General features: G+C 39.5%; 1 protein-coding gene across 2 annotated transcripts in view; it reads left to right on the top strand.

Annotated features, from left to right (window-relative positions):
• Nucleotides 1-24,078, top strand: part of CPA6 (carboxypeptidase A6) — an 87,408-nt gene that overhangs the window by 20,484 nt on the left and 42,846 nt on the right. For both annotated transcript variants that reach the window (XM_042036418.1, XM_042036417.1), the window contains exon 2: nucleotides 17,744-17,819. In XM_042036418.1, coding sequence (XP_041892352.1) covers nucleotides 17,744-17,819 — 76 coding nt within the window. The remainder of the gene's footprint in view (nucleotides 1-17,743; nucleotides 17,820-24,078) is intronic.

The raw sequence follows: 24,078 nt of genomic DNA, 5'->3' as shown, positions 1-24,078 counted from the left end.
TGGGTTTTTGTTTACTGAAAAAAAGTGAACAGAATCAGTGAGTGCAATTTAAAATGTTTCAGCATCACACTGCTCTTCTTTGTGCAGGTGACACTGTCCAACCGAGTATTCAGCTGGCTGTCACCTACCACAGGTATGTCTGGCTAACTCGGGGCGAGACGACTGCTCCAAATTAGAAGTGCTCTGATAAAAATGCTTTGATAAAGATAACCACCTTTTGACCCATACTAACATTCAGAGAATCTCAAAGCAATTTTATATTGCATATGCTTTCTGGAAGCACATCAAGAGGTGTTTAAGGAATTTAAGTTGCTTGAGGCAAGAGGGGAAGGCAAAGGGAAGTGTCTTGCTCTAGGCATCACAACAGAAACAGTTGCTGCAGGCAGGAAACTGCCTCTGGTGGGATTACTGCAGATATCTGAGGCTCCTGCAGTACAGCCCTTCATACAGCACCACTGGACACTTTGCTAGATCCATAATGCAGCTGTTCTTTTAATACTTATTTGTACTATGTGTTTCTCACTGTTCAAGACTGTACTTCTTGAGCTAACATGCTACCTCAGAGTTTTCTGTTTACAAAAGCAAACAAAAAATGCACTGGTTTTCTCCTTTCTCTTTCACATCCTTCAGTGGTTCCTTGTTATGCTGGAACTGCCTTACCCAAGCTTCTACTTGACATCATTTTGGTGTGAATATTTAAATCTGCTACTTGGATGCATTGTTGACTTTTACTGTGCTGTTTCCCAGTTGAGTAGTATTAAAAAGTTTGGAAATCTACTACTAAAAAAATATTTAATTAGTATTTATTTTATATTTATATTGTCTCTAATTACAATATTAGTAAGATTTATTAACACTCTCTTTCTGCTCCTGTAAAAAATAATTAAAAGCAGATGATCTTACATACCTATGTAATTTCTTTTCCTGTACAGCTGGTAAAGAGTTAGAAAAGACTAGCTTAACTTCCACCATTTTCACAAAATCAAAATGCTAAATGTGATAGATGAGCTAAGTATGAATGATGAGGTCTGAAAGTGAACTTGTTTTTTTTCCAGCAAACAGGCAGACCTGAGCAGCTTTAATTGTAGCACTCACTACAAGTAGTTTATGCCTGTACTTACAGACTACATAACATACATAATTCCCATGTTAAGCACAGCCATATGGATCTGTTAGGAATGGGCTACAAATTTGGATTATTCCAACAGTCAGAGTACAACCTAATAGTTGCTAACCATCACTGATCTTGCTACAGCCTCTTTTATGAGAAGTCAGAATACCATAACTCATTTCATGCAGACCACATTAGTATGATTGATTCACAATTCTAGAGCCCCTTTCTGCCACAGAGGAAGAGAAGTTTCTAAGTAAAACAGAAGAGTGAAAACGAAGAAGAATCCTTATAATACACTATACTAGGGATTTTCCTGTGATGCAGTAGACTCCCTTCACTCTGCCATTAAGACCAGACAGGAGATTTCACATGCTGCCTGTGTTATCTCCATGCTAATCTGGGCTACTGAGTCTTTCTGTTGGATTTACAATTGTGTGGTTTGCATTGGAAGGGACCTTAAGGAAGATCTAGTTCTCACCAGGAAAGTTTTCCTTTTCTTTCCATGCAGAATGGGAAAGTTTTCAGAATGTCACGTAATTTCTCACTTACCCCCTTTGTCATTGTCAAGATGTGTTTCAGGTGTAGACTTTTATTGTGAAGTGCTCCAGCTGGGTAAGCCTTCTGGTATAATGGGGAGAATTTTGATGCTGGCAGCTTTGTTGGGTACTACACCAACTCATCCTACAATCAGGATATTTTTAAGTAGAACAAAATAAAATGAAAGCCATCCGGAAAAAAAATGTTGCTGCGAGGGTTGTACTGCAGAATGATTTATTTTCCCGTGTGCCCATGCAAGGTAGGTATATTTTAAACAAATACCAATAATGGTCTTTGGATTTGAGGGCAGTAAACATCCTGCAATGAACATTTTGCCCCAACATCTGTAGATCCCAAATGTCAGAAGATAGGAGAATTCATGACCAGTTTATGCAAGCAGGTGTAACTCCATTGACTTGAATAAAACAATGTGTATTAACACCAACAAAAAAGAAAAGAACACCAGGTGCTTTTGAAAGGTATTTTAAGACACAGTTTATTATTTAAATATTTAATATAAATCTTTCTCCTTCCAGTCGTAAACATAGATTACCTTGAAGTTAAATATCAGCCTCACAACACGGCTATAACATATGGACTGCATTTATTCCTTGGTGAAGTATTTTACCTCTCTTCAGTTACATAAATAACCTCACCAAGACCTGTTAATTTATACATTGCCTTTTAATCCTTATTCGTCACCCTTATTTTAAAAATATACATTTATCTTCTGCTAATGAGAAACAGGAATAAAAGTCATTCTCGGATGGTTCCAGGAAGCGTCAGAATGTGCAGAGTGGTTAGATTAGTGCACAAAGCTCAAAATAAAGTGCTCAAAGCAGTCATAGCCCTGGCATCAGAGAACAGCAAATTTAGGAGGAAAAAAAGAGGAAAAAGGCAAGAAAACAGAGAGCCTTAATATATAGAAGATATTAATATAAAATATAAATAATAGAATAAAAAATAGAATATATATTCTATATATATAATATAAAATAGCTTAACTGCATTGTGCTCTATACTGCATTGGTCCTTATGGAAATATTTCACTGTGTAGGTGATGAAGAGAGGACTTTTAGAAGGTGATCTGTGTCTTTATCAGTCTGGATAATCTTGAGATGCCCATCCCTCACTATGAGCTGTGTCGGGTCGGGTGGCCTGGCATGACATGGAACAGACCTGGGCCTGTAACACAGGTGATGCAAGTGATGCCTTTTCCTGGTCTTAAAATCAAGAGTCAAATACGTTTAGAAGGTGAAAAGGGATTTTAACTTGGTATTTATTTTAAGCATCCTTAGGTGCACACGTCCAGGTCGAACGCACCGAAATGCACACTGCAATGCACCCCCAAAAGATCTGGTATAACATTATAGGTCTTACTAATTAGCATATCTATCAAAAATTCCCCAGTGAGAGGCTTGAATGAGCCCCCCTCCTCAAGGAGCCTTCCCCTGGATGGCTCTATCTTAGTTTACAGAATGTGTTCTGGAGAGGACCTTGGGGTCTGGTGCACATTAACCCCCACCTACGAAGCTTCTAAAATGTTGAGTCTCCTAGCTGAACAAACAAGTCTAAGAATGCAGGCAAAAAACATTAAGAATACAGAAGTTGTAAAAAAGGTATAACAGGGGTATAAAAGAAAAGGCAAAAAATCATCATGGCATCACAAGCACCTGCTGGAAGACAGCTACTCATGATGTGCTTTGCCAAGACACCTGCCTAAGGCTGTTGTTTTTACAAAGTGCTCCCTCTCAGCAGTTCAGAATTTGATTTTGTGGCTGGTCTATTAATGAACTCATGTTGGTAGAAAGGGCAATGTTTTCTGGTGTGCCTACAAACATCATCTCCCATGTGTCTTCAGACTGCCATAATACAATAAAATCACTCTGTCTATTCACAGCACCCTGGTAGAAGGTGTGGGAGGGTTACAGCACTGCTCAGGGAAGACCTGTGGAATTGGCCTCCTTTTCAATTGTGTTGAAATTGTGACAAACTCAATAGGTGCAGTTAAGCTGAACTATTCTCTAAACCACAAGCAGAATTTCCACTTTTTTGCTTAGAGAATTCTTACTGTGGCATCCTCTGAGGTCAGGGTATTAGCAAACTAAGAGGCACAGAAGTTTCTGTAGAATTCCAAGTTCTCCCACACAAATAACTATTAACACAATAAAGAAGTAAATCCCAAGCTTTCAATTCCAGATTTATGCAACATGTATCTCTAGTATTCCTTTCAGTCAGAAGTGGTTTTGTAGACAACTGACACAGCTTTAATCTAGTGGAGAAAAGTTATTTCTCAAGCAGCTTATAAAAATGGCAAAATATAATTGCATTAATGGCTGGTGCAGCTGCCTTACAGGAGCTGTCTTCAGAGAATAAATAATTTCATTGCCACTAAAATATTTATATCCCTCCCCAAGCCTTCCATTTGATTTTGTTTTTCAAATGTTATTCTGCATTTGGTGTGCTTTTGTTTTCTTTGGCACTATAGGTATCATTTTTCAATGATAGGATAGCAGGTCAGTTTTCTGTAAGATACTCAGGACTGGTTTGAGGAACAAGAGGTAAAGAATTTGTTTTAGAAAATCCAGATCAAAGGAGAGTCAGATTGCATATATGCATATCAAGACTAAGTTCAAAGATTCAGATCCATCGTATTATGCACAGCTATCTTGTTTGTATGTGTGGATGTGTTACAGTCTTCCTTCCCATCCATTCCTTGCTGTTAAGTGAGACTACAAACTTGCCATCTAGTATAAACCTGTTTAAATGTAGTATGCTGACATCTTTTTTATCAAGATGTGTAGCTGAGTGAGTGCAAGAACTGTGATGTATGTATTACAACATCATTAGGGATTAAGGATGTCTTATGTGCCTACACAATGCCTCTCACAAGAAAAGACTAAATACCACTTAAGAAATGCACTGCCCTAAGAAGCAGCTGTAGTCATATCATGAGCAGAGCTCTCTTGGGTCGCCTTTCATTTTCTGGGGAGCCAGGGCAGGAGGACCCTCCACTCTAATTCTTTCCCACCACATTATTCATCATTTTTGTGTGGTTTGAGATTTTTTAAGCTTTCACTTTTGACACCAAAAACCAAAACAGCCTGGACCATCTAAATATAGCAAAATATAAAATATATGGCAGCCTGTCTTAACAAGTAATTGGCCAGCACAAATGTCAGTCCTGCTGATTGCAGTGCTGCATGGGTAGTCTACCCCTGAGAAACCTTGTGCCAGGTTGGAACCTAAATTTATGGCTATAAAAATGCAGAAGGATAAAATGTAGTATCCTGATGGGCTAGACCAATGCAAAGGCATTGGGAGTCTTCCACAGCCTTTAGAAAGAGAGCTCCATGTCCAACAAAGTGAGTTTGGTTGTCTTTCACACCCCAGCTCCTAAATACAGCTGACCTGGGTGTGTCTGAGAGGCCCCTGATAATACATAAAGCCACTTTGCTTTTAAAATAATGGGGGAAAACCCCAACAACAACAACCCCCTAACTTTTTCACTTCCCTAAAAAATAACTGAACAAAATCCATTATGTTCAAGATAGAGATTATCAAAGGAAAGGCACTTCTACATAGTTGTTGTGCTGATGTTCACAGCATTTAAAATAAGTAATGAAGAAGATAATTATGTTGATCACATCAAACACTTTTTGGATGCTTTTTTTTAATCTACTGATATATACAAATGCCTCCCCATATTCAGATCCTGCAGGCAATTAGTATACTGTTAATTTTACTGACATATAAGGTGACTTGTTTATTCACATGTGGGTCCTAGATGTTGTTCCACATATATTTTCTGTCTTTATTCTTATCTCTCTTATCTATTCTTTTGACAAAACATTGATAGAAGTGCTGCAAGCAGTCATCTGAAGAGCTGCTGGCCTGTGAGCTGAGTGTGTCAGGGAGGGCTGGCAGCATGGGCTCTCCAGAGGGGCTGGGTCCTCCGTTTGGGCAGATTATCAAGTAACTCACATGGTATGAGAAACAAATGGATGTAACCTCTGCATTTCCAAACAAAAAGGCTCAAAAAAAAAAAAAAAAAAAAGTTACAGAGCCTGAAAACAGCTTAAATGCATGTATAAGCAAAAAGATTATAAATAACATCCATAAAGCTGCTTGGAGCAGCTGGAGAAGTGTTTTTCTTTTTCTGGGCTAAAATTGTCCCACCACAGAAGGTTTCTAAACCTTGTCTGTAAATTCATCACCATGGAAAAGTGGTCCTTAGGAAAGAACATTCTGTGAGTCATCATGAGCTTTCTCTTTGTAGTACTACATCTAGTTCCAAAGGGTTGTTTTGAACTCTCATATTAAAAAAAAAATAATCTGGCCTTTATCCAAAACTTAAAAAAATGTGGACATTACAAATCTGTTATATTTAGTAAAATAACACTTCTTATTGCAGGCACATGTATACTTAATTTGTTTATACTTAACAGGAAATCGGATTGATACCCGTAAGGAAAGATGGGTCAGTAAATACACTGCAATTTGAAGTATATGTGGTACAGAACTGTAGCTGTACTTTTCAGTGCATAATTCTTTAAAGTGAAACAAAAAATTTTTCATGGAAATTATTTTTCTCTCCTTCTGCTTCACACATTTGGTTTCCATGTTCACTGAAAACGTAATTAAACATTTTTATTTTCAGATTTATTTCAAAAATTTTTTTGAAAGTTGATATAAAGAAAACCCATTGCATTACTGAGCACCCAAAAACACTTCCAATTTTTTCAATACATTTTACTGAACAACACCTGACAGTGCTAAATGCAAAGTACATTTGTTTATATTGGCTACCCAACAGTGTAGGCTGCTTCCAGGGCACACTCAGACACTCCTCAGCAGTGTGCACCTTGCATCCTTTCACAGGGCAAAGATGGTTGAACTCAGTGCATTACGATCACACAAGATTCAGCTGGAAGCCAGGATACATCTGGGCTGTGCATTAAACTGGGCAATACTCCCAGGTGCAGCTGTACCTTTGCAGTCTTACTGCTAGGTTTGTCTCACTGGTCTCTTTATACAAGGCAGTTGGTAGAAAGCAAAAATGACACAATGTATCAGGGGTCATGGAGACCAACCATCCAGCATTTTTAATTCAAAGAATTTACCATACATCTCTGCTTTATATATATTGAATCTGTTCCTTTCCTGCAGTATCATTTCCCCTGGGAAGATATTCTTCAGTACAGCCTGTTTGGAGAAAAATTTGTAAATACCATTTGACCTCAGGCTGGGTGTACAAGGTGTCCCTTTGCTGAGGGACTCTCCTCATTCCTGTTGTCAGGGACTGTAGTGGTTTGGTCCAACATACTCATTACTGTTTACCTTCTGTGATATAAGAATTAGGACAAAAGCAAAGCAGGCACAAAACTTGAAAGAATATATAGAAGTTTATTAATAGACCTAAAAGAAGGGGAAAAAAAAAGTCATACCACACCTTCCTCCCTTCTGCCACTGACAATGTAAAAGACAACCTTTGAGATGTTCAGTCTGTTTACCAATTCCGTAATAGCCTTGTTCAGTTCATTTAGGAAGAGGAGTTTCTCTTGCTCATGCTATGGAGACCATCTCCACAAGAAATTCTCTCATGGCTTCAAGTATCACAAGGAGGCAGCCGCCTGGGTTGGTTTTGAGAGTCCAATCTGGAGCTACTGGGGTACCATTTTAAGGTTGAGCTGTTCAGAAACAAAAGTTCTCTTCACCCATCTCTGGGAGCATTTAATCTCTAAGAGTAGAGGCTCTCCTCCTTTCCTGGGAGACAAGGGTCCTCATCATCTTCATCTTTAGGACTGTCTCTGGGAGTATCTCTAGGAACAGAGGTTTTCTCCTTCCAATTGGAGCAAGAGTCCTCATTGCTTCCATCTCTCCCTGCTCAAACTTCTCATCAAATTACAGCTGCTTCAGCATTTGCTTATTCCAGCACAGGTGCTTTTGCTCACAAGTACAAGTTGAACGCTCCACTCCCCATGCTTTCATGAAGTTACAATGGGTACTCTGATATATCATAGTCCATCACCACCATAGCTTTACAACAGAATTTCAGCTTTAAGCATCTCCTCTTTCTCCTCCCTCAGGATTTCAGCTCTTCTTTCTTTACTTAATGTCTGCAGCACTTACAGCACTAAAGGGTTAATCTCACCTGGGCCTTGCAGCTGGAATTTTGCTTATTGCTGTTGGTCACATGATCTTTTGCTGGACGGAGGTGCAGCTTTAGCTGAATCTCAGCTGCACTGGAGAGGGGGAGCCGGGCTGCTCTGTCTGCGCATAGCAGGACTGGGGCGGGGGGGGATCCCGCGGGTGGAACAGGGCCCATTGGCTCCAGGATGGCTGGCCTGGGCCCGCCAGGCCCTGTAGGGGCCCTGCAGCCACCTGTCCCAGCACTGGAAACGAGACAGTCCTCCCCCAGGCTTTGTCCATTCTAAAATGTGGACCACAGAGGCAGTCAGAATTTTAGGTGGCTTAAAAAATTGTCCATATTCAAACTAGCCAGCTGATAGGTTCTGTCAGGTCATAGAGGAGTTGTAAGCACCTCTTTGCAAGAACATCACTTCTGGGACTATGCTCGCTAACTCATGACAGGGACACTCTACCTGGACACAAAATATTGCACCTCAGGTCGACACTGTCACCTTGCTCATGTTCCTGTGGGGAAAATTAGAGGGCTTCTTGTGAGACTCTCGGTTGTGGCAGTATTTAGCAGCTAGCATCATGTGTAATTGTTTCTGGGCTTAGTGCTTGCAGATTTACAATTTCTTCTTCAAAATAGCATCCTAAATTGATGAACAGTTCAGCACCCAGATCTCTGTTATGCTTATCTGAAACACAGGAATAGCTAATTGTACTGTAATGAAAAAAAAATCCTGCTGTTTTTCTCTAGCTTAACGTAGCAAGACTCCATGGAAATCAATGGAATTGCACCAGCCTATTGCAGTAACACCAGCAAAAAGAGAATTTCCTTACAAGATTTTCCTCACTTTATTCAGTGAATTTGGTGTATTCCCCAGCTTTGAAATATATGGATCCTGTCCTTCTGCAAAACTGTGGAGAGGCATGTCCTCTTTGTCCTTTATTTGAATAGTGACACTAAATGTGTACTTTCCATGAATTAAAATATATAATCATTATGTAGAAGCAAACTAGGCAATAAATGATGATGGAAGGGTTTGGGGAAACTTAACATGCTACAGACATCTCATGCAGCAGTATTTCACACCATAACAGTTTTTTACTCCATAAATATTTTCATCTTTCTTGCTGTAACTTGCATAAATGAATAAATGCATAGAAAACACTAATGATAAGTCCTAAATTAAATCTAAGCTCACCATCTTGACATTTACTTTTTAAAATATGTATGAGGCAATTCCTCTGATCTCTTTTTTATACACTTACAAACACATGCTTACAAGTTATTTGTGTTTCAGGGCCAAGTACAGTAATGAGTAAAGGCTTCCTCCTGCTATTGCTGAAAGGCTTTGTAAAGTCATGAGGGCTTGAGGATCAAGGTCTTAAATTGAGCTCAAGAGATTGCCTATCAGGAATAACCAAATGCTTCCAAACTTGGTCCCATTCAGCAGCAGGAATTGCTACATGCCTTTAACCCTCATTCTCTATGCTTTGAATTATCATTACCTACAAAAAATACAGTTTTTCTCTATTTCCAGTTATTTTCTGAAACTATTCATTCAAGAAAGGTTCAAGACATGTTAGAAAAACCTGATGGACTTAATGACTGAATTAAAAGAACTAGGGTGAAATGCAATAATTTAAGTTTAAGATCATGCATACAGGAATTCTCCCTGTTACTGCAAATCGTTGGGTTGGATCAAGGAGGAAAAAAATCAGCAATGTAGTATTCAGCCACAGGATGACTCTGATTTTCAGTGTGTTAGGACCATAAAATTGAGTTTGTATGAGATTTTTCAAAGGAGTAACAAAGCTTACACAGTGCTTTTGGTCCACATTCAGAAGCAGAAAACCAGGAAGAAGTGCAGAGAAGAGCTACAAAGACGTCTGATTTAATGATCTCCAGATATCTCATGAACCAAAATTATTCTCTTACTCTATTGAATTATTTCTCCAAAGATGGAAATCATTTTGGAATGAATACAGTACAAGAATTACATGTATTATAATGAGAGGAACAGAGTACTGTTAGAGAAGACCTGGTGGTCATAAGATCTTCCTCTTTGCTGTTAAAGGAAACTATGTAATAAATTCGGCAAGTTTTTTTCTGGGCCGCCTATAGGCATTCTGTTGAAATTAGAGGGGAGGAAAAAGAAATTTAAAATAAACACAGATTTAAGTGAAGAACATGACTTATGAAAATAAAAGTAAAAATTTCTTCTTTTCAGTTTTTCAAAGATAATAATATTATCTGCTCCTTGAAAAGAAGCCATCAAGGCAGATAAATTACATGCCCCATTCAGTGGTTGTCACACAGTTGGAAATGTGCAGGTATTTGACTGCAGTGGCAAGTCAAGGTCAAGTAAAACCATAATTCATAAAAAGTGGAGTACAGGTAGTTTTTGTTCTATAAATTAAGGATTTTCTGTGAACTTCAAACATTCAAAAGGAAGGGTTTACACTTGTGTGTGGTAAGCTATTTATTAGTTTCAGAAAAATAGCTATTTTACTTACTTCTGGGTATTTGGGATTTTTAATATAAACACACTTTTAAAAATATGGCAAATCAATTTTACCATGTTTTCCTCATGGTCGCACATACTAAACATGGGCAATTTTGTCAGAATACCACCAGTTTAAAATTTTCATGAAAGACTGTAGAAGACTGCTTTCATTGAAAATATACTTTGCGTTTTCCAGGTTTGTAGCTTGCCTGAACAACCAAAAAGGGGGGGGGTTTCCAACCTTTGAGCATATTTCACAATTTCATAGCTGTCTTCAGAATAAGAGAGCGTGGACATCTCTTGTTTGGACTCTTTGCTGTTATTTTACAAATATCAATACATTGAAAAAATTGGAGATGTGGAAAATATTAGATTATTTGAAAAAGAAAAGGGTTTTTTTCAACATCATTGAGGGCTGTAGAGTAAATGCAGAATGTTTCAGGACTTAAGAAGAGTTGTAGAATTTCGTTCTGTGGAAGCTGTATTTAGCACTTTCCATCTGTGGTCCCTGCCTTGCTCCCATTACCATAGCCATCAAGAAGCTTAAAAGCTGTGAGTTTATTTGTATCTCCATACTCTCACAAGTTTAAAGGATGAGATCATCCCTGTTTATAGGGGCGGGGAGCTGAACCGTGCTGCACTGTCAGCCGAGCATAGCTCTGCACCCCAGCCTGTCCATCGGGCTTTGCAGGCAGGTCTGAGATTTGCGCCCAGTCTCGGACTCAGGCTGAGTGCCAGGCTTTGGCAAGTACCTGTGCTTCAAGCACACCCACCACGACAGAGCCCAGAGTCTTGCTCAGGCCATTAGAACAGATGGGGAAGAGAGGGACCAGACAAACCAATCCACCATCAAATGTCTCTAACCAAATACAGAGTGTGTGGTTTTCACACGTGAATGGATATAGAGTATATGGATCTCAGTATAAGGAACCTTCTGCCAAGCCTGCACTGAATCTCACAGGCAGATGACCTGTGATTGTTTGTTCAAGGTCTTAAAGGAAGTTGGAGCACAAAAAGTTTAATGCAGCCCTCTACCACTGAACCATTTCCCCCTTCAGCCTTCTGCTCTTGGTATCTAAATTCTGTAACAACTTTCTTTCAGATTTGGTGTTCTTTCTTTCATTGAGGCCAAGAGCAAATCTGCTGCACAAAGTCCTGAGATACTTAGTTCGGATATAGTTGCTGCAGTTGTCTCAAAATGTACACAGGGCTTAGAATGAATTGAAGAAACTCTGAAGCTCAGAAAAGCCAGTGAGCTTCTGTGTGGACTTCCAACATGACAGGACCTGCAGGAATGTGCAGGCCATGGACTGGACTCTGGCCTGAAGTTGAGCTAAGTGATCCAAACATGGATAAATGATGGCACATGACATGAGAAATTGTTGGCTATGACAATGTGAGAAGCCGACAAAAAAATCAGATAGCACTGTGAAGGACAGCTAGATCTTGCAGGAGGTAAAGGAGAAGGTACTTGAGAATTGGTTGAATTTCACAGGTAATTGAAAGGGAGTACTGGGGACATTTTGTGGGCAACAATACCTAAGTAACCCTATCAGTGATATGTATGAAGCTGAGATAACCTAGAAATATCAAATTTGGGTACAGATATAGCAAAGCTGGGACCAGTTGGGGAAAAGTAATTAGGTCTAAGTTGTTTATTTGAGAGGAGATGGAGAGAGGAAGCAAGGTACAAGTGTGGTGAAAAAAGGGAGGGTCAAGAAGAGGAAAAGGGATAAAATATATGCAGCTGATGTAATCAGATCTGTTCAGGGCACTGACTGGGTAGTAATCATTCGCTACAGCCTAATCAGGACATTACACTGATCTTGTCTGGCCACACCACACAAGTTCAACATGCCTCTGCAGTCAGGATGAAGAGGGAATATAAGGGGAAGATTTCCTGTTTGGGCAGAGGAGCACCCAGATGGATAGATAAACACCCTGGTACTGCCAGGCCTATGCCAGGCCTGACAGCATCACCATCTACTCATCGCTTCCTTACAAAGCACGGAGCAACTCACCTTATTGCCATGAGCCATGGCAATAAAGAAATAGATGAGGTTATAGTGGAAACTCTGTTCAATAATATGTTACCAGGATGATGGTGATCCTTTCTTTAAAAGTAGCAGTAGTTCATATAATGTGTCATTGGAAGGATCACATCCAAGTTAAAAAATCATCAGCTGTTTCATGCAAATATGTTATTACAATATGTTTCTTAGGAAGTTAATATGAATGAGTATACATGCTGTTTCATTTAAGCAGATTAATGCAGCCTCTCCCCTGGATCTTAACCCTGCACAGTTAGCACAGTATTTCCTTGTCATCTGGTTGCTTAATTTGGTCTATTTGTTTGTCTTAAGTGTGTATTGGTCTTGTTACTTCTTATTTTATTTTCTGCCCTGAATCACTGCCCTCTTTCTCTCTTCTGTTTGCACATGACTGGATGACACTTGATGAAGCAAGACAGCATTCATTACCATACACAGCTGGTTTTCTTTTCTGAGACAGAGACATGCACTGAAGCAATTGGTTCCCACTACTTGTGTTTAAGCTAGATGTCCCTATAGGCAGTGTTTATGAGACACTGAGGGACAGCTTTTATTGGAAAAGCATTGCTCCTTAGTCGGAATGAAAATGGGAATTTTTGCAGTTATCAACATTTCCATACCATGTGTCTGTGAAAAGAAGCTGTTCAAAGGAAGATGGCTAGTAATATAGCACAGCTTTAGTCTGTAAAGTTTCCTAATTGGTAAGGAAACCCTTTTTGCACCTGAAAAACATCCCTGAAACTCAGATATTCCGTGTCCAGGAGTTAGGATGTAAGCTCAGCTTCCCAAGAAGTCATTTGTGCTATCCTGATAAATACAATGCAGTAACATACTTTGCCTTCTCAGCATTTCTGCCTACATTACCCAAGCAACTATTTTTCATTCAAAATTATAAACTAGCTAGCTCTTTCTTATACGAGGAATGGTATCAGTTTTCTTGCCTTAATAGCTAAAAGGCAGAAAATATATACATTGCTATCTGGACAATACAAATGGTGTTCTCTTCTGTTTGGATCAGCATCTGCTGTAATACAAAAAACCATAATGAAGGGCTCAGGAAGTTTTTTAAAGTTCCCTTTCCAGATGTCCCCACCAGGTCTCAGGAAGAAGCCCAGCCTTATTTATCTATCTTGATTTTGTAACAGTATTGAGTCACAGTTTAAACTCTTCATCCCAGTAACAGAGAGAGAGTAAAACATTAATGTTTTATTATTTCTTAACCTTTTAACTATCAGAGTTTAGTGGAGAAAAGGGAATGAAGCAATTGATCTTTCATCACAAACGATATCTGGTGGCATATTGGGAGTTGACGAGAGGCTTTCAAACTGTAGATATTTTCAGATGTGTCATTCAGCCTTAATGAACCACTGAAGTGCAGCAACTATGGCAGCTTGCTCTCAAGAACTGTAATCCCTCCTGTACCATTAGGAATGGATGCCTGTAAGTGGGGATTTATTTTCTTTCCTATTTTTTAGCATAGGTATTTGATTTATAGCATATCACTTCTTAAACTGTGTTTAAAATACTTGTAAAGCCTTTGTAAACATACTTTTATTAAATTCCATGGGAGAGCAGAGATCTGATTAAGGTTCCCATTAGTCAGGAGAATAAAACAATAAGAAGGATTTTCCTGAAGGAAATGAGGAATTTACATAAATGCAGTTCATGCCATGTGAGTTCATCAGGAAAGTTTCATGAGAGAGAACTGCTAATTCCATCAGTAAAGAAGTTGTAGATGTGCTGCAGAATAGTTTCTTTGGATCCATCTGGTCTGTTCAGAGATGAGTAAAACGATGAAGTAAATGGAAAAAAAACCTCAATGAAAAAGCCAAAGAAGTAAACCAAGAGGTTTTAGTCCCCATTGGCGTCAGGGAGTATCACCCTTTCCAGGGCCACATAGAATATTCTGTGTTTCGAAAGCAGGTGTGTCATTTCTCATGCTGTTCCTGAAAAATATAAGGGGGTGATGAAGGGAAAAAAAAGTGTCATTGCATGTCAGTGCTGGCCAACAGCTGGTCACCCATTTTGCTCAGACATGAGGCTGTCCCTGGGGACATCAGCTGTCTGGCTTCTACTCTTTGCTCACCATGCTCATTCAGTCAGTACTTTTACTAAAGCTTGTGTTTTGCTCTTGGCAAAGGCTTTCAACTGTGTTTACACAAAATTCAAAAGATCTCTCTAAGTCCTAGCTTTAAATTCCATTAGCCTAATTGCTAGGGGTAAATTGAAAGTTTGTCATGGTGGATATAAATTTCTACATTAATTGATACAAAATATATCCCATCTTGCTGTTTGTTTAGAAGGTTTTAGAAATAGGCTTTAAAAAAAAGATTTAGAGGCATCATGGTTAGAAAAATAACCTTACCTGCATAAATCAGCAGACTGCTGACATATGTCTGCAGGCAACAAAACTTTCCCTAGACAGACACGATTACTTGCTTCTTTCTCCTCAACAGCTCAACATGAAGGATGGCAGGCAACCTCACCAGGGGATGGTCCTGAGTGTTTGGGGTGCAGCTGCCATTTATCAACCATATTAGTCCATGATCTGGTAGATTTTGTAGTTGGCTTTTAAATAGTGGGCAGGTTGCTGAATTTCTACCCTGAATTCCATGGTATTGCATAGTGTTCAAGGTAATCGTTCGATTTCTTTAATGTGAACTGTAACCAGAAGAACTATAAAGCTAAAAAAATTACCTTAGGACTATGGTTTTTGACTGGTAGACATCTGTAGTAAAGCTAGATTTGCAATCTGTGCTTTGTTGAAGAATGCATAATGATTATCCACTGGCTAGCCAGCCTGCAGAAGTGGGTGTTAGCAGATAGTTCTCAGGAATCCAGCGTATTCCTACATCTTGCATGCACAAAAATTGAAAGAGCCTTGCCATAATGGCTTCACCATCTTTTAATAAAATACTAAAATTACCAGGTATGCTAGACTGCTTGCTATGAGCTCTCTAGCAGCAGACCCAGCCACAGCTTGAGGCATTTCCCAACAATGTGTCAAGTGATCAATCTGTCACAGCACCAGTATTTTCCTCTTTAGGGCAGGTTTTTCATCACATTGGAAATGACAGAGTTGCTGAGCTAATTGAAGACAGTTTACAGTGATGTGTATTAATTCAAGACCATACCTAAGTGATATCCGTTCCTTCAAAATTCTATTACAGCTGTGTAACACATGCTTAGCTACTTATTTCATTAAAATCTGGTTTTTATATGTTGGTTGTACCAATCCTTCCAGACATGTCTGATGAATCTTTATTAGCTACATCAACTTCCTGGGCAATAATTACTTCTTTATTACTTCTTTATTATTTTCTTCTTAACAGCAGTTTAGTGCTTAGAAAGAAGTGAGTAATGGAAAAGAATATTACTGTTGTATGTATGATAAATTCAAAGCATCTATTTTCTTTTAAAAGATGCAGCAGTTGTAGTACTCTAAGAGATTTATTCCTTTCTGTGCAAGCTCCTTTACAGGAGGTTAAACTTGTCTTGGAAGCAAAGTAATCTCCCCTAAATTTTTTGGGCTGCCAAATTATAATGGGAGAGTTTTCAGGAATCTTTCTTCTTAGGCATAAACTATTTGTCCAGTAAAGTCAACAGCAGCCGAGGAGAATGGACTGAGGTCCACACCTCTGGGCACATCAGTGTTATTGCAGCAGGAACCTGGAGTCTAATTGGACCAAAGACTTAATGCCATGAAGGAGTTGGAAGGCTTGGAACCTGTCTACAGGGAAAACTCAGCAGGGGTGAGAACCGAAACTGGAGAGCTAAGACAGAACGAAGGATTAGAGGCTGACCAAGGGGAGCAAATATTGACTGTAGAGAAAAGACTAAGAAAGAAGAGGGTGTAAGGGAAAATTATTTCCAGAAAGAGGTAAGCTATTTCAGAATTCAGAATTTATTAGCAGTGCTTTCTTCTGAAACACTTACTGGCAATATTTAATGCTTACTTACATATGCATTAAGGATTTTTGCAACAAAGGTGAGTCCTACCAGAGCTGTAGCTGCAGTTCACCAAAGGCAAGACCTAGTGCTTTGGAACAGCAGCAGCTTGGGATCCTTCCTAAAACGGTGAGCCAGCAAGGGCACACTCAGCAGTGCTGTTTCTAGTTGGCCAAATATCTTCTCAGCAGACTCAGAACCTTCAACAAAGTAGGAGAGCTCATGAGATATTTAAGGGACAAACCTCTCAATGTCAAGGGAAATTCTACTGTGTGAAATTCCCAGATGATATAGAAATTGTAGGTCAATAAATTGTTTAAAAGGCATTCTGGCTAGTGGATGGAACTGTAGAAATACAGATATGCATGACCTCCAAGGTCTCTTGGAAGAGAAGTACTGGTCATCAAAAGTACAAATAAAAAACTCAACATGTAGTAAAATGGCAGAATTCACATGGGGCACGTAAAGTTATTTCATCCTTCTTGTGTATGGCTGATATTTTAGTTACATGATCGTGCCCTCTATTTTCTGTGGTCTCCAGCATCCCATTGGTCATGACATAGATGGTAGTCGTTGAAGGGTCATTCAGTTTCTTGCTTCCTGTTTGCATAATTATGTTGAGATCATGGAATCATAGAAAGGCTTGAGTTGGAAGGGACCTTAAAGGTCATCTAGTTCCAGCCCCCCCTGCCTGCAGGGGTACCTTTCACTAGAACAGGTTGTTCAGAGCCTCATCCAACCTGGCCTTAAACACTTCCAGGGATGAGGCATCCACAACTTCTCTGGGCAATAAGTTCTAGTGCTCCTCACAGCAAAGAATTTCTTCCTCGTATCTTACCTAAACTTACTCTACTTCAGTTTCTGTTAAAGAAAGTTAATAAAATTAGCTACTATTTTTTTTAGAACCTCCTGAGCATGTATGAGCAGCTATTTACTTCACAAAATTTGTGCAAGTTTTAATGGGTAAAGCAAAAGGCATGCCCTAATATGAAGATCACCTCTTTTCTCACATCAACTCCTCTCTTTAATGCATGAGAACAATGAACTTTTCAAAGTCATTTGAGGGTTTAAACATGAAAAAGCAATGTATTTTACTTAATCTCATCCTCGGAAAGAGATTAATTACTTTGGAAAAAAAATAATTGCTTTGTTCTGAGGCATTTGTTCAGTATGGAAGATGTCAGCTTGAATGGTTTAACTTAGAAGGAATGAACAAAGCATTTACATAGAAATGGAAGGTCAAGCTGACACTGATCTGTAAAGAGCAAATAATTTCTATGGAAGTGCATAGTCCAGCAGCAAGCTCAGAAGCAGAGCTTCAGCTCACCCAACATTTCGCAGATGCTGAAAAAGAGCACAGTTGCAGTATCTATCTGAACCTAATTACTGTCCCATTGTACTGCTGCAAAGAGTCCTAAAGTGCCAATTCAATTTTCTGTTACTGGCAGTGATAAAGTCATACGAGTTGTTCCCGAGAGTGACAGGGAAACACAGATCCTGAGGGCTGCGTTCAACAGGCTTAAGGTGAGTTTCATTATTTTCATCTTCTTTTTCTGATCTTTTTTGAAGACTGTAGTGGGTTAACAAACTTACCTTTCATTTGGCACTTCAAATTATTTTATTATCTGGAAAGCAGTCTTTGCCCAATAAATTCCTAATTTACCAATAAAATAGCATATGAATTAGATTCATCATGCCTGACAAATTTAACAACACTTATTGCGTTAAAGTAATGGAGGTGCCACACTTGTAAATTTGCTTTCTTTGCTCTTCCACTTCTTGCTAGCATATATAGTTGCTTCATTATCTGCCCAATGGTGTTATTTAAAACACTGAGAAATTTAAAGTTGTGAACAAACAGAGGAATATGAAAAAGGAAGTGGCTTCAGTTTGAGAATCTCTCTGGCAGAATAACTTTCTAGTAGCAGTTGAGATAGTGTTTATGATACTCACTAGAAAGCTAAAATCTTTCTTCTCTGGCTTTTCCCTGCAAATATAAATGAAAAGCAGCGGTGCCACTGCAGCAGGGCAGCACAGGAGCACTCTGCATCATGCTGCTTTGCTGGCACAGCTTGTGAAGGCAGAGGCAGTCTTTCCACAGCAGTCTGGCCCACTGTCTCAGAGGATGGGCAGCACCTGTAAGCCAGGTCTATGGTCTGAAAAAAAGGACTGTACCATGAGCATGCACTGCCCCCAAGCACTATGGGATAGGGATAAGCCTCATTAATAGTCAACAAAACACAGCCTAACTAGAGCAGAATCAGGGAAGTAACAACTTGATCACTGTTAAGTACCACAGTGTTTGGAGCATGTGCAAAAGCTTTGGGCTGCTCACTGCCTTCAACTTCAGCAAACTATTAGGCAGTCTGTGGTGTAATTCTGTCTCTATTGTTGAAATCTTACATAAATGATTGTGTTCTCTGTGACAAAAAAATGAAGGTGCATCTAATTTTCTAGTCCAATAGTTAACATCTGTGATATAAGTAAATCAAATCTCTGTCTGCATACCAAATAAAACAAAACAGAACGAAGATGTTAGAAGAGGTCTTACACCCTCCTGAAAAACATTCCATCTTTCAATTATGACAAAGCTTTCTTGCTACTTTTTTTTAAAGAAAGAGGACTGAGCTACCTTAGGTACCTTAGCCCAGGAGAGGGCTTACTGCTGTGAATACTCCAGCAGTCAAGACATTGACACCTCACTAGTCTTAAGTAAGAAAGCTGAGGCTGTCTCCATCACATCTGTATTTCTTAATGCTATGTTTGGTTAGTTTCCCATTAAAGATGCTATATTTTGTAACCCCCGTTCTCAAGACATCCAGCCTGTGCACGTGTTGCAGGAAAAATTTCAATGTTCAACAGAGGCCGTGTCATGATGCCATGGATTACCACACTTCGCACTGTAATGCCCAACTCTCCTAAAGAATATTGTCTTATGTTTGTTTCTGCACTGGTTATTAAGGACCTGACCCTCACTGTGAATGTTACTGTAACACACCAAAAAGGATACTTGTTTTACTCCCAGTTAGGAAAAAAACCTAACCATAAAACCAAGCAATACATGTGGAAGCTGGGTTTTGCATTAATTTCTCCCCCCTGGATGTTGGAACATAAAGAGGGAGCACATGTGTTTTTTCCTTTCTCCTCATATTGTAAACCCTGCAAAGCAAAAGGGTTACTCACCTTCCTGTAACTGTTTCTCATTACAGAGCTCCCTTAGGCTCCCAGAAAGAAATCCCTTCACTCAATTCCATCAAAGTGGGAGCAGTAGAAACTTGAATAAATAATTGCATGCTGTAACTCTGAGAGCAGGATAATAAAATTTTGGCAAACTGCATCAGAATCTGACTAGTTAATTAGAGAATGATTGATTCTGATGAGAAACTAAGCTGAGGAGGTTGAAATGAAGACTGAAAAAAGAGAAAGTATCGTGTCACCCAGTTTCATGAAGACAGGCTGGGTTTGGCTGCATGTCAGGTCTTAGGGCTCTTCCATCTGCAGCTGCTTCACTGCCCATCTGCATGGGGTGGAAGAGACACCTCAGTGGATAACAAGTAACAGATATGTTTAACATTAAATTATCATATTTTGTCCCCTGTCCCGGTTTGAAATAAAAATCTCAAGTTATTCCCTCATGAAGAAGTGGATCAATAATGACACTCTTCAGAAGTGCCCAGTCCTTACAATACCAGCAAAAGTCAGTAGTGGCTGCAAGTCATCAGCCCCTCTGGAGAACCACGTATTTAGAGTTGTGCAATTTTTAAGTCTCCAAGTCAAGTTTCCCCTGTCCTTCTCCCTGCCCCCCACCCCCCAGACTTCCAGAGCTGAAATTCAATGGACAGTGGATTTATGCTCTGTTTTTTAAATATGACCCTTTAAGCACGATGTTGCTTATGTGCTCAGGAGGAAATGGAAGACAGTGCACAAAAAAAAACCCCTCTGTAGTGCAAAATAAGCTGCAAACAAACCCCAGATATAGTCCTGCTGCCATCTTAACACAGTATGCCTGACAAACAACAGGAATATGAGCAGGAGTGTCAACAGACGTACAAATTGCTGTAATTACAAAGACTGCATTTCAGATTTTTTCATTTTTGAGTCAGAAAACCAGAACTGGTTTGAGACATCTCCTTTGAATCTATTTTGGTTTGAGCAGTAAATGAATAGCAACCTGTTACATTACTCACACATTCTGTCCCTCAAGGGGGAAATCAAGATGGAACCAGGATCCTTTTGAGACAGTTTGGTTATGTTACTCAGTGTTGTGCAAAACTCAGTTTTCAACCTGAGTTATGATATGGCCTGATAGGATTCTCTACCATTGTCAGTATTATAACAAGAAAAGTCAATAAAAATAAAACTTATATCACTTCTGTTGTTAAATTGAGAAGAGTACATGCACTTGGGTTTCAATTCAGACATGTTTCTCTACCCTGGAAAACTGGTCTACTAGAGATGAGGTATATTTCAGAGGACCAAAAGTTACACTCTCTAGGGATGTCAGGATTAGTCCCCGTTAGTCAAGCAGGAATTGCAGTGCAAAAGTCATTTGGGGAGCCCAGTTTACCCCTGGTGTCATCCATGCACAACATAACTATTTTGAATAAATTCCCTGGACAGTGCAAGCACAGAGTAGATTCTGCAAAAATGGATTGTATGCTTGGTGCAGAATTTCCTTGCATAGAACAGACAGTGGTAATAGGGCAAAGGGAAGATAATCCCTCCTGTCACAGGCTTCCTCCTCACCGGGTCTGGTGGAGGGAGGTTTTCTAAAGACTTGGGGTGTTTTGTGTTCATTCCAGCCATTTCCTTCTGCCCTTAAACTTACACTTGTAAGGCAGAGTGACTTAGCTTTTTCTTCTGACCTACCTCTCATAATCCAAAGAATTATAAGAAAAACTCCTCTCTGTTCAGTTCAAATGACCCTATCCTTCTGAAGGGTGTTATCACAAAGAAGCTTGAAAAAATGATCCTGATGGTCCTACTGCAAAGGCAATGTATTTTGGTATCAGGCAGAGAATAAAGCAAATGCAAAGATACCCCTCCTTATTGCCTACTGATTTGGACAAAGAGAAAAGAACCAAGAAGAAAATAAATGGGCAGCGGAAAGAACAGCAATGTATTGTTTCCCTCATTTTGTTTTATATGCCAGTTTCTTAATTATTGTCCTTACCACTGATCTTCTTGAGTAGATTTTGTCATTTACAGTCTACTCTAGCTGTTTTCTTTCAGAAAGAAACACCAGGGCAGTGGGGAAGTAAGTGGTGAGAGCTCTGCCTTTTGCCATGCTGAAGCCAATGCCACAGAGGTCAGCAAGGTCCATCCCTTTTGGGAAAAGCACCAGACACAAAAGGAATACTTTCCTGAATGTGCATTTACAGAAACCTACACTGAGTCATCCTTGAAAGATCATCTTGGAATTGTCTCTATGTCTTGATGTATTTGAAGTCTCTTAGAGTATGTCCCCAGTGATTAACTTGGGCAGTGGCAGCCGAGCTAAAACATAACAGCAAAACTCATGTAAGAGTTTGAAGGACTACTTAGGGGTTTTCATCCACATGGAAACCTCTTGATCTTAAACAGGACTGCTCTTCTACCAACTCCTGAGCTATAAGGTTAATTCACACACTATTACAGAAGGTGTAATCTCTAAGAACTTTATAAACCTAGTATCTGGAGCTCCTTAGGAGGGATATTTGCCCCCCTTTTTTTAAGGGAAAAGTCCATATAATACTTGGTGTAAATAATCCCTGAATTCTACCTGAAGTGTCTAGGCTCTGTACAGTATGAATGCCGTTGCCTATACTGAGTGAATAATGGATAATGAATGTTTCATTCCACACATTTCACTTTTGTTCCTGAATTGCCCAGTGGCAAATCACATTAGTCATAATCACTTGCTGAGTAATTTCCACAAATTAGTTTTGGTCTGTAGCTCCATTGCCCACAGTCCTTTGTTATTAATCATTTTTATAAACTGATTCCTTCACAGGCTGGTTTTGTTAACTTTTAGGTGACAGAATATTGCTTTTTTTCCCCTGTTGGGGTGGACATAGCATGTAGATCTGCACTGCCAGTAAAAATAGCCAGCCCTACAGATTAAAATTTTTCTGCAGTAAGTTCTGTAAAATTGCCTGAATGTGCATGTATTTAACCAATAAACTCAGCTACAGTAAAGAAGAAATATAGAAGGTAAATATACTGAGTCAGATCAGCTGCATTCCAGCCTCAAAGCAGCAGGAGGGGGGTCTGGCCCTGACCACTCTCGTCTCAGCCAGGCTGAGCAGAGTTCCCTGTGCCTCCCCACCAGCCCCCCACTCTAGGACTACATCTCTCCAGAACAAGTTCTCAGGAAACTCTTGTGCACCATGCACTGCTGTGTATGAAACTGTTTCTTAGGGCAATATGTGTGTGAGGTCAGAAGAAATGTGGCAGGTGGGGAACAGAGTCATGCTCTTTTTTGAGGCTGGGTTTCACTAAGTGACAGACATAGTAGCAGCTGACAGATGCCATCAGTATGTATACAGCAGTATCTCGTCTCCAGCAAGTTCCTCCATTTTTCTTTCAGTCTCCGTGGGGAAGAAAAATAAGACCCTGGTAACTGTCCTACCAGCAGCACCACCCCACACCCTTAGACACTTTTGGCACAGACCTTGTGCCAAAGCCCACCGGGGTAGATGCAACAGGGAGTATGACAGGGATAAATGATGGTGGAGCTCCTCCTCTGACTTTCATGTAAGATGATAGTATGCAAGTATACTATACATGCATGACAAGTATATTGCATAGCAGTGCTGAGGAACATTTTCGTATGGTTGTGACGGACTAAAATGCAGCAAATTCTTTGACAGTTCAAGTGAAAATTTTTATTTTTTAAATATTTCTTTATTGCTCATGGAATTATTTATTTTTCTAGCTATAGATCTGTCTATAGACAGTATATACTGTTCAGCTTTTAGACTGGCTGCTGCTGTAATGCCATCACAGGTGCCAGTCTTAAATTTTAGATTTTCTGTTGCAGTCCTTTGCTCTTATAAATAATTTCTCTTTTTAGAGATATGGTAAAAAATTTTAATCCTGACTTAGTGTTTAAGACCAGAAATATCTTTTTGCAGGTACACCATTCCACACTAATCATTTGCAAATTATTACAGTAATCAATAAATCAAAAAGAAATACTTAGGATGATAGTACCACAGTGACATGAATATTACTGCCCACACTCTGTCCCCCAAGACTCCTCTTGTCCATCTGCTGTCCCTCTCCAATGACTGGCTATTTTCTCCTGCTCTTTCTTGTTCAGAAGACAATTTGAGGAGCCTGTTGCTGATTTATGAGCCCTTTCATGGTTTTAATTCTGTTGGACCTGACTGACAGAAACAAATGTCACATTCCCAAGGGCTTTGCAAAGAAACGGGGATTTTCGTGGGTCCTCAGACCCAGCAGATTCTGTTTATCTGCTCTGGAATTTTCCTTTGTAAGGGTTATTTTTGAAGCAGCACTTCCTTTGAGCCTTGACTGATAACTTCTACTCCATCGGTGGTCTACAAGCACTTTTTATCACATAACATCTGACTGGGATCAGGACTGTTTGTATAGGTAGCAAAGAAGCCACTGCTCTGTGAACATTCCTGGCATAATAGAGTTAGACCACTCATTCTTCAGCAGTTTTTATAAAAGAAATTCCTGGGCACAGCCAGGCACTTCTTCAGCTTTGGGAGAAGCCAGCCTAGCAGGCCTTGAAGCCAGAACTCCATTCCCTTTTGTTTGTTTTCTAGTCCTT

Source organism: Corvus kubaryi, unplaced genomic scaffold (genome assembly GCF_017639235.1).
Source record: "Corvus kubaryi isolate FWS band 111438036 unplaced genomic scaffold, C.kubaryi_AGA036_p1.0 37385, whole genome shotgun sequence".
NCBI lineage: Eukaryota > Metazoa > Chordata > Aves > Passeriformes > Corvidae > Corvus > Corvus kubaryi.
Note: the sequence above shows the minus strand (reverse complement) of the source record. Positions and strands in the feature narration are given on the sequence as shown.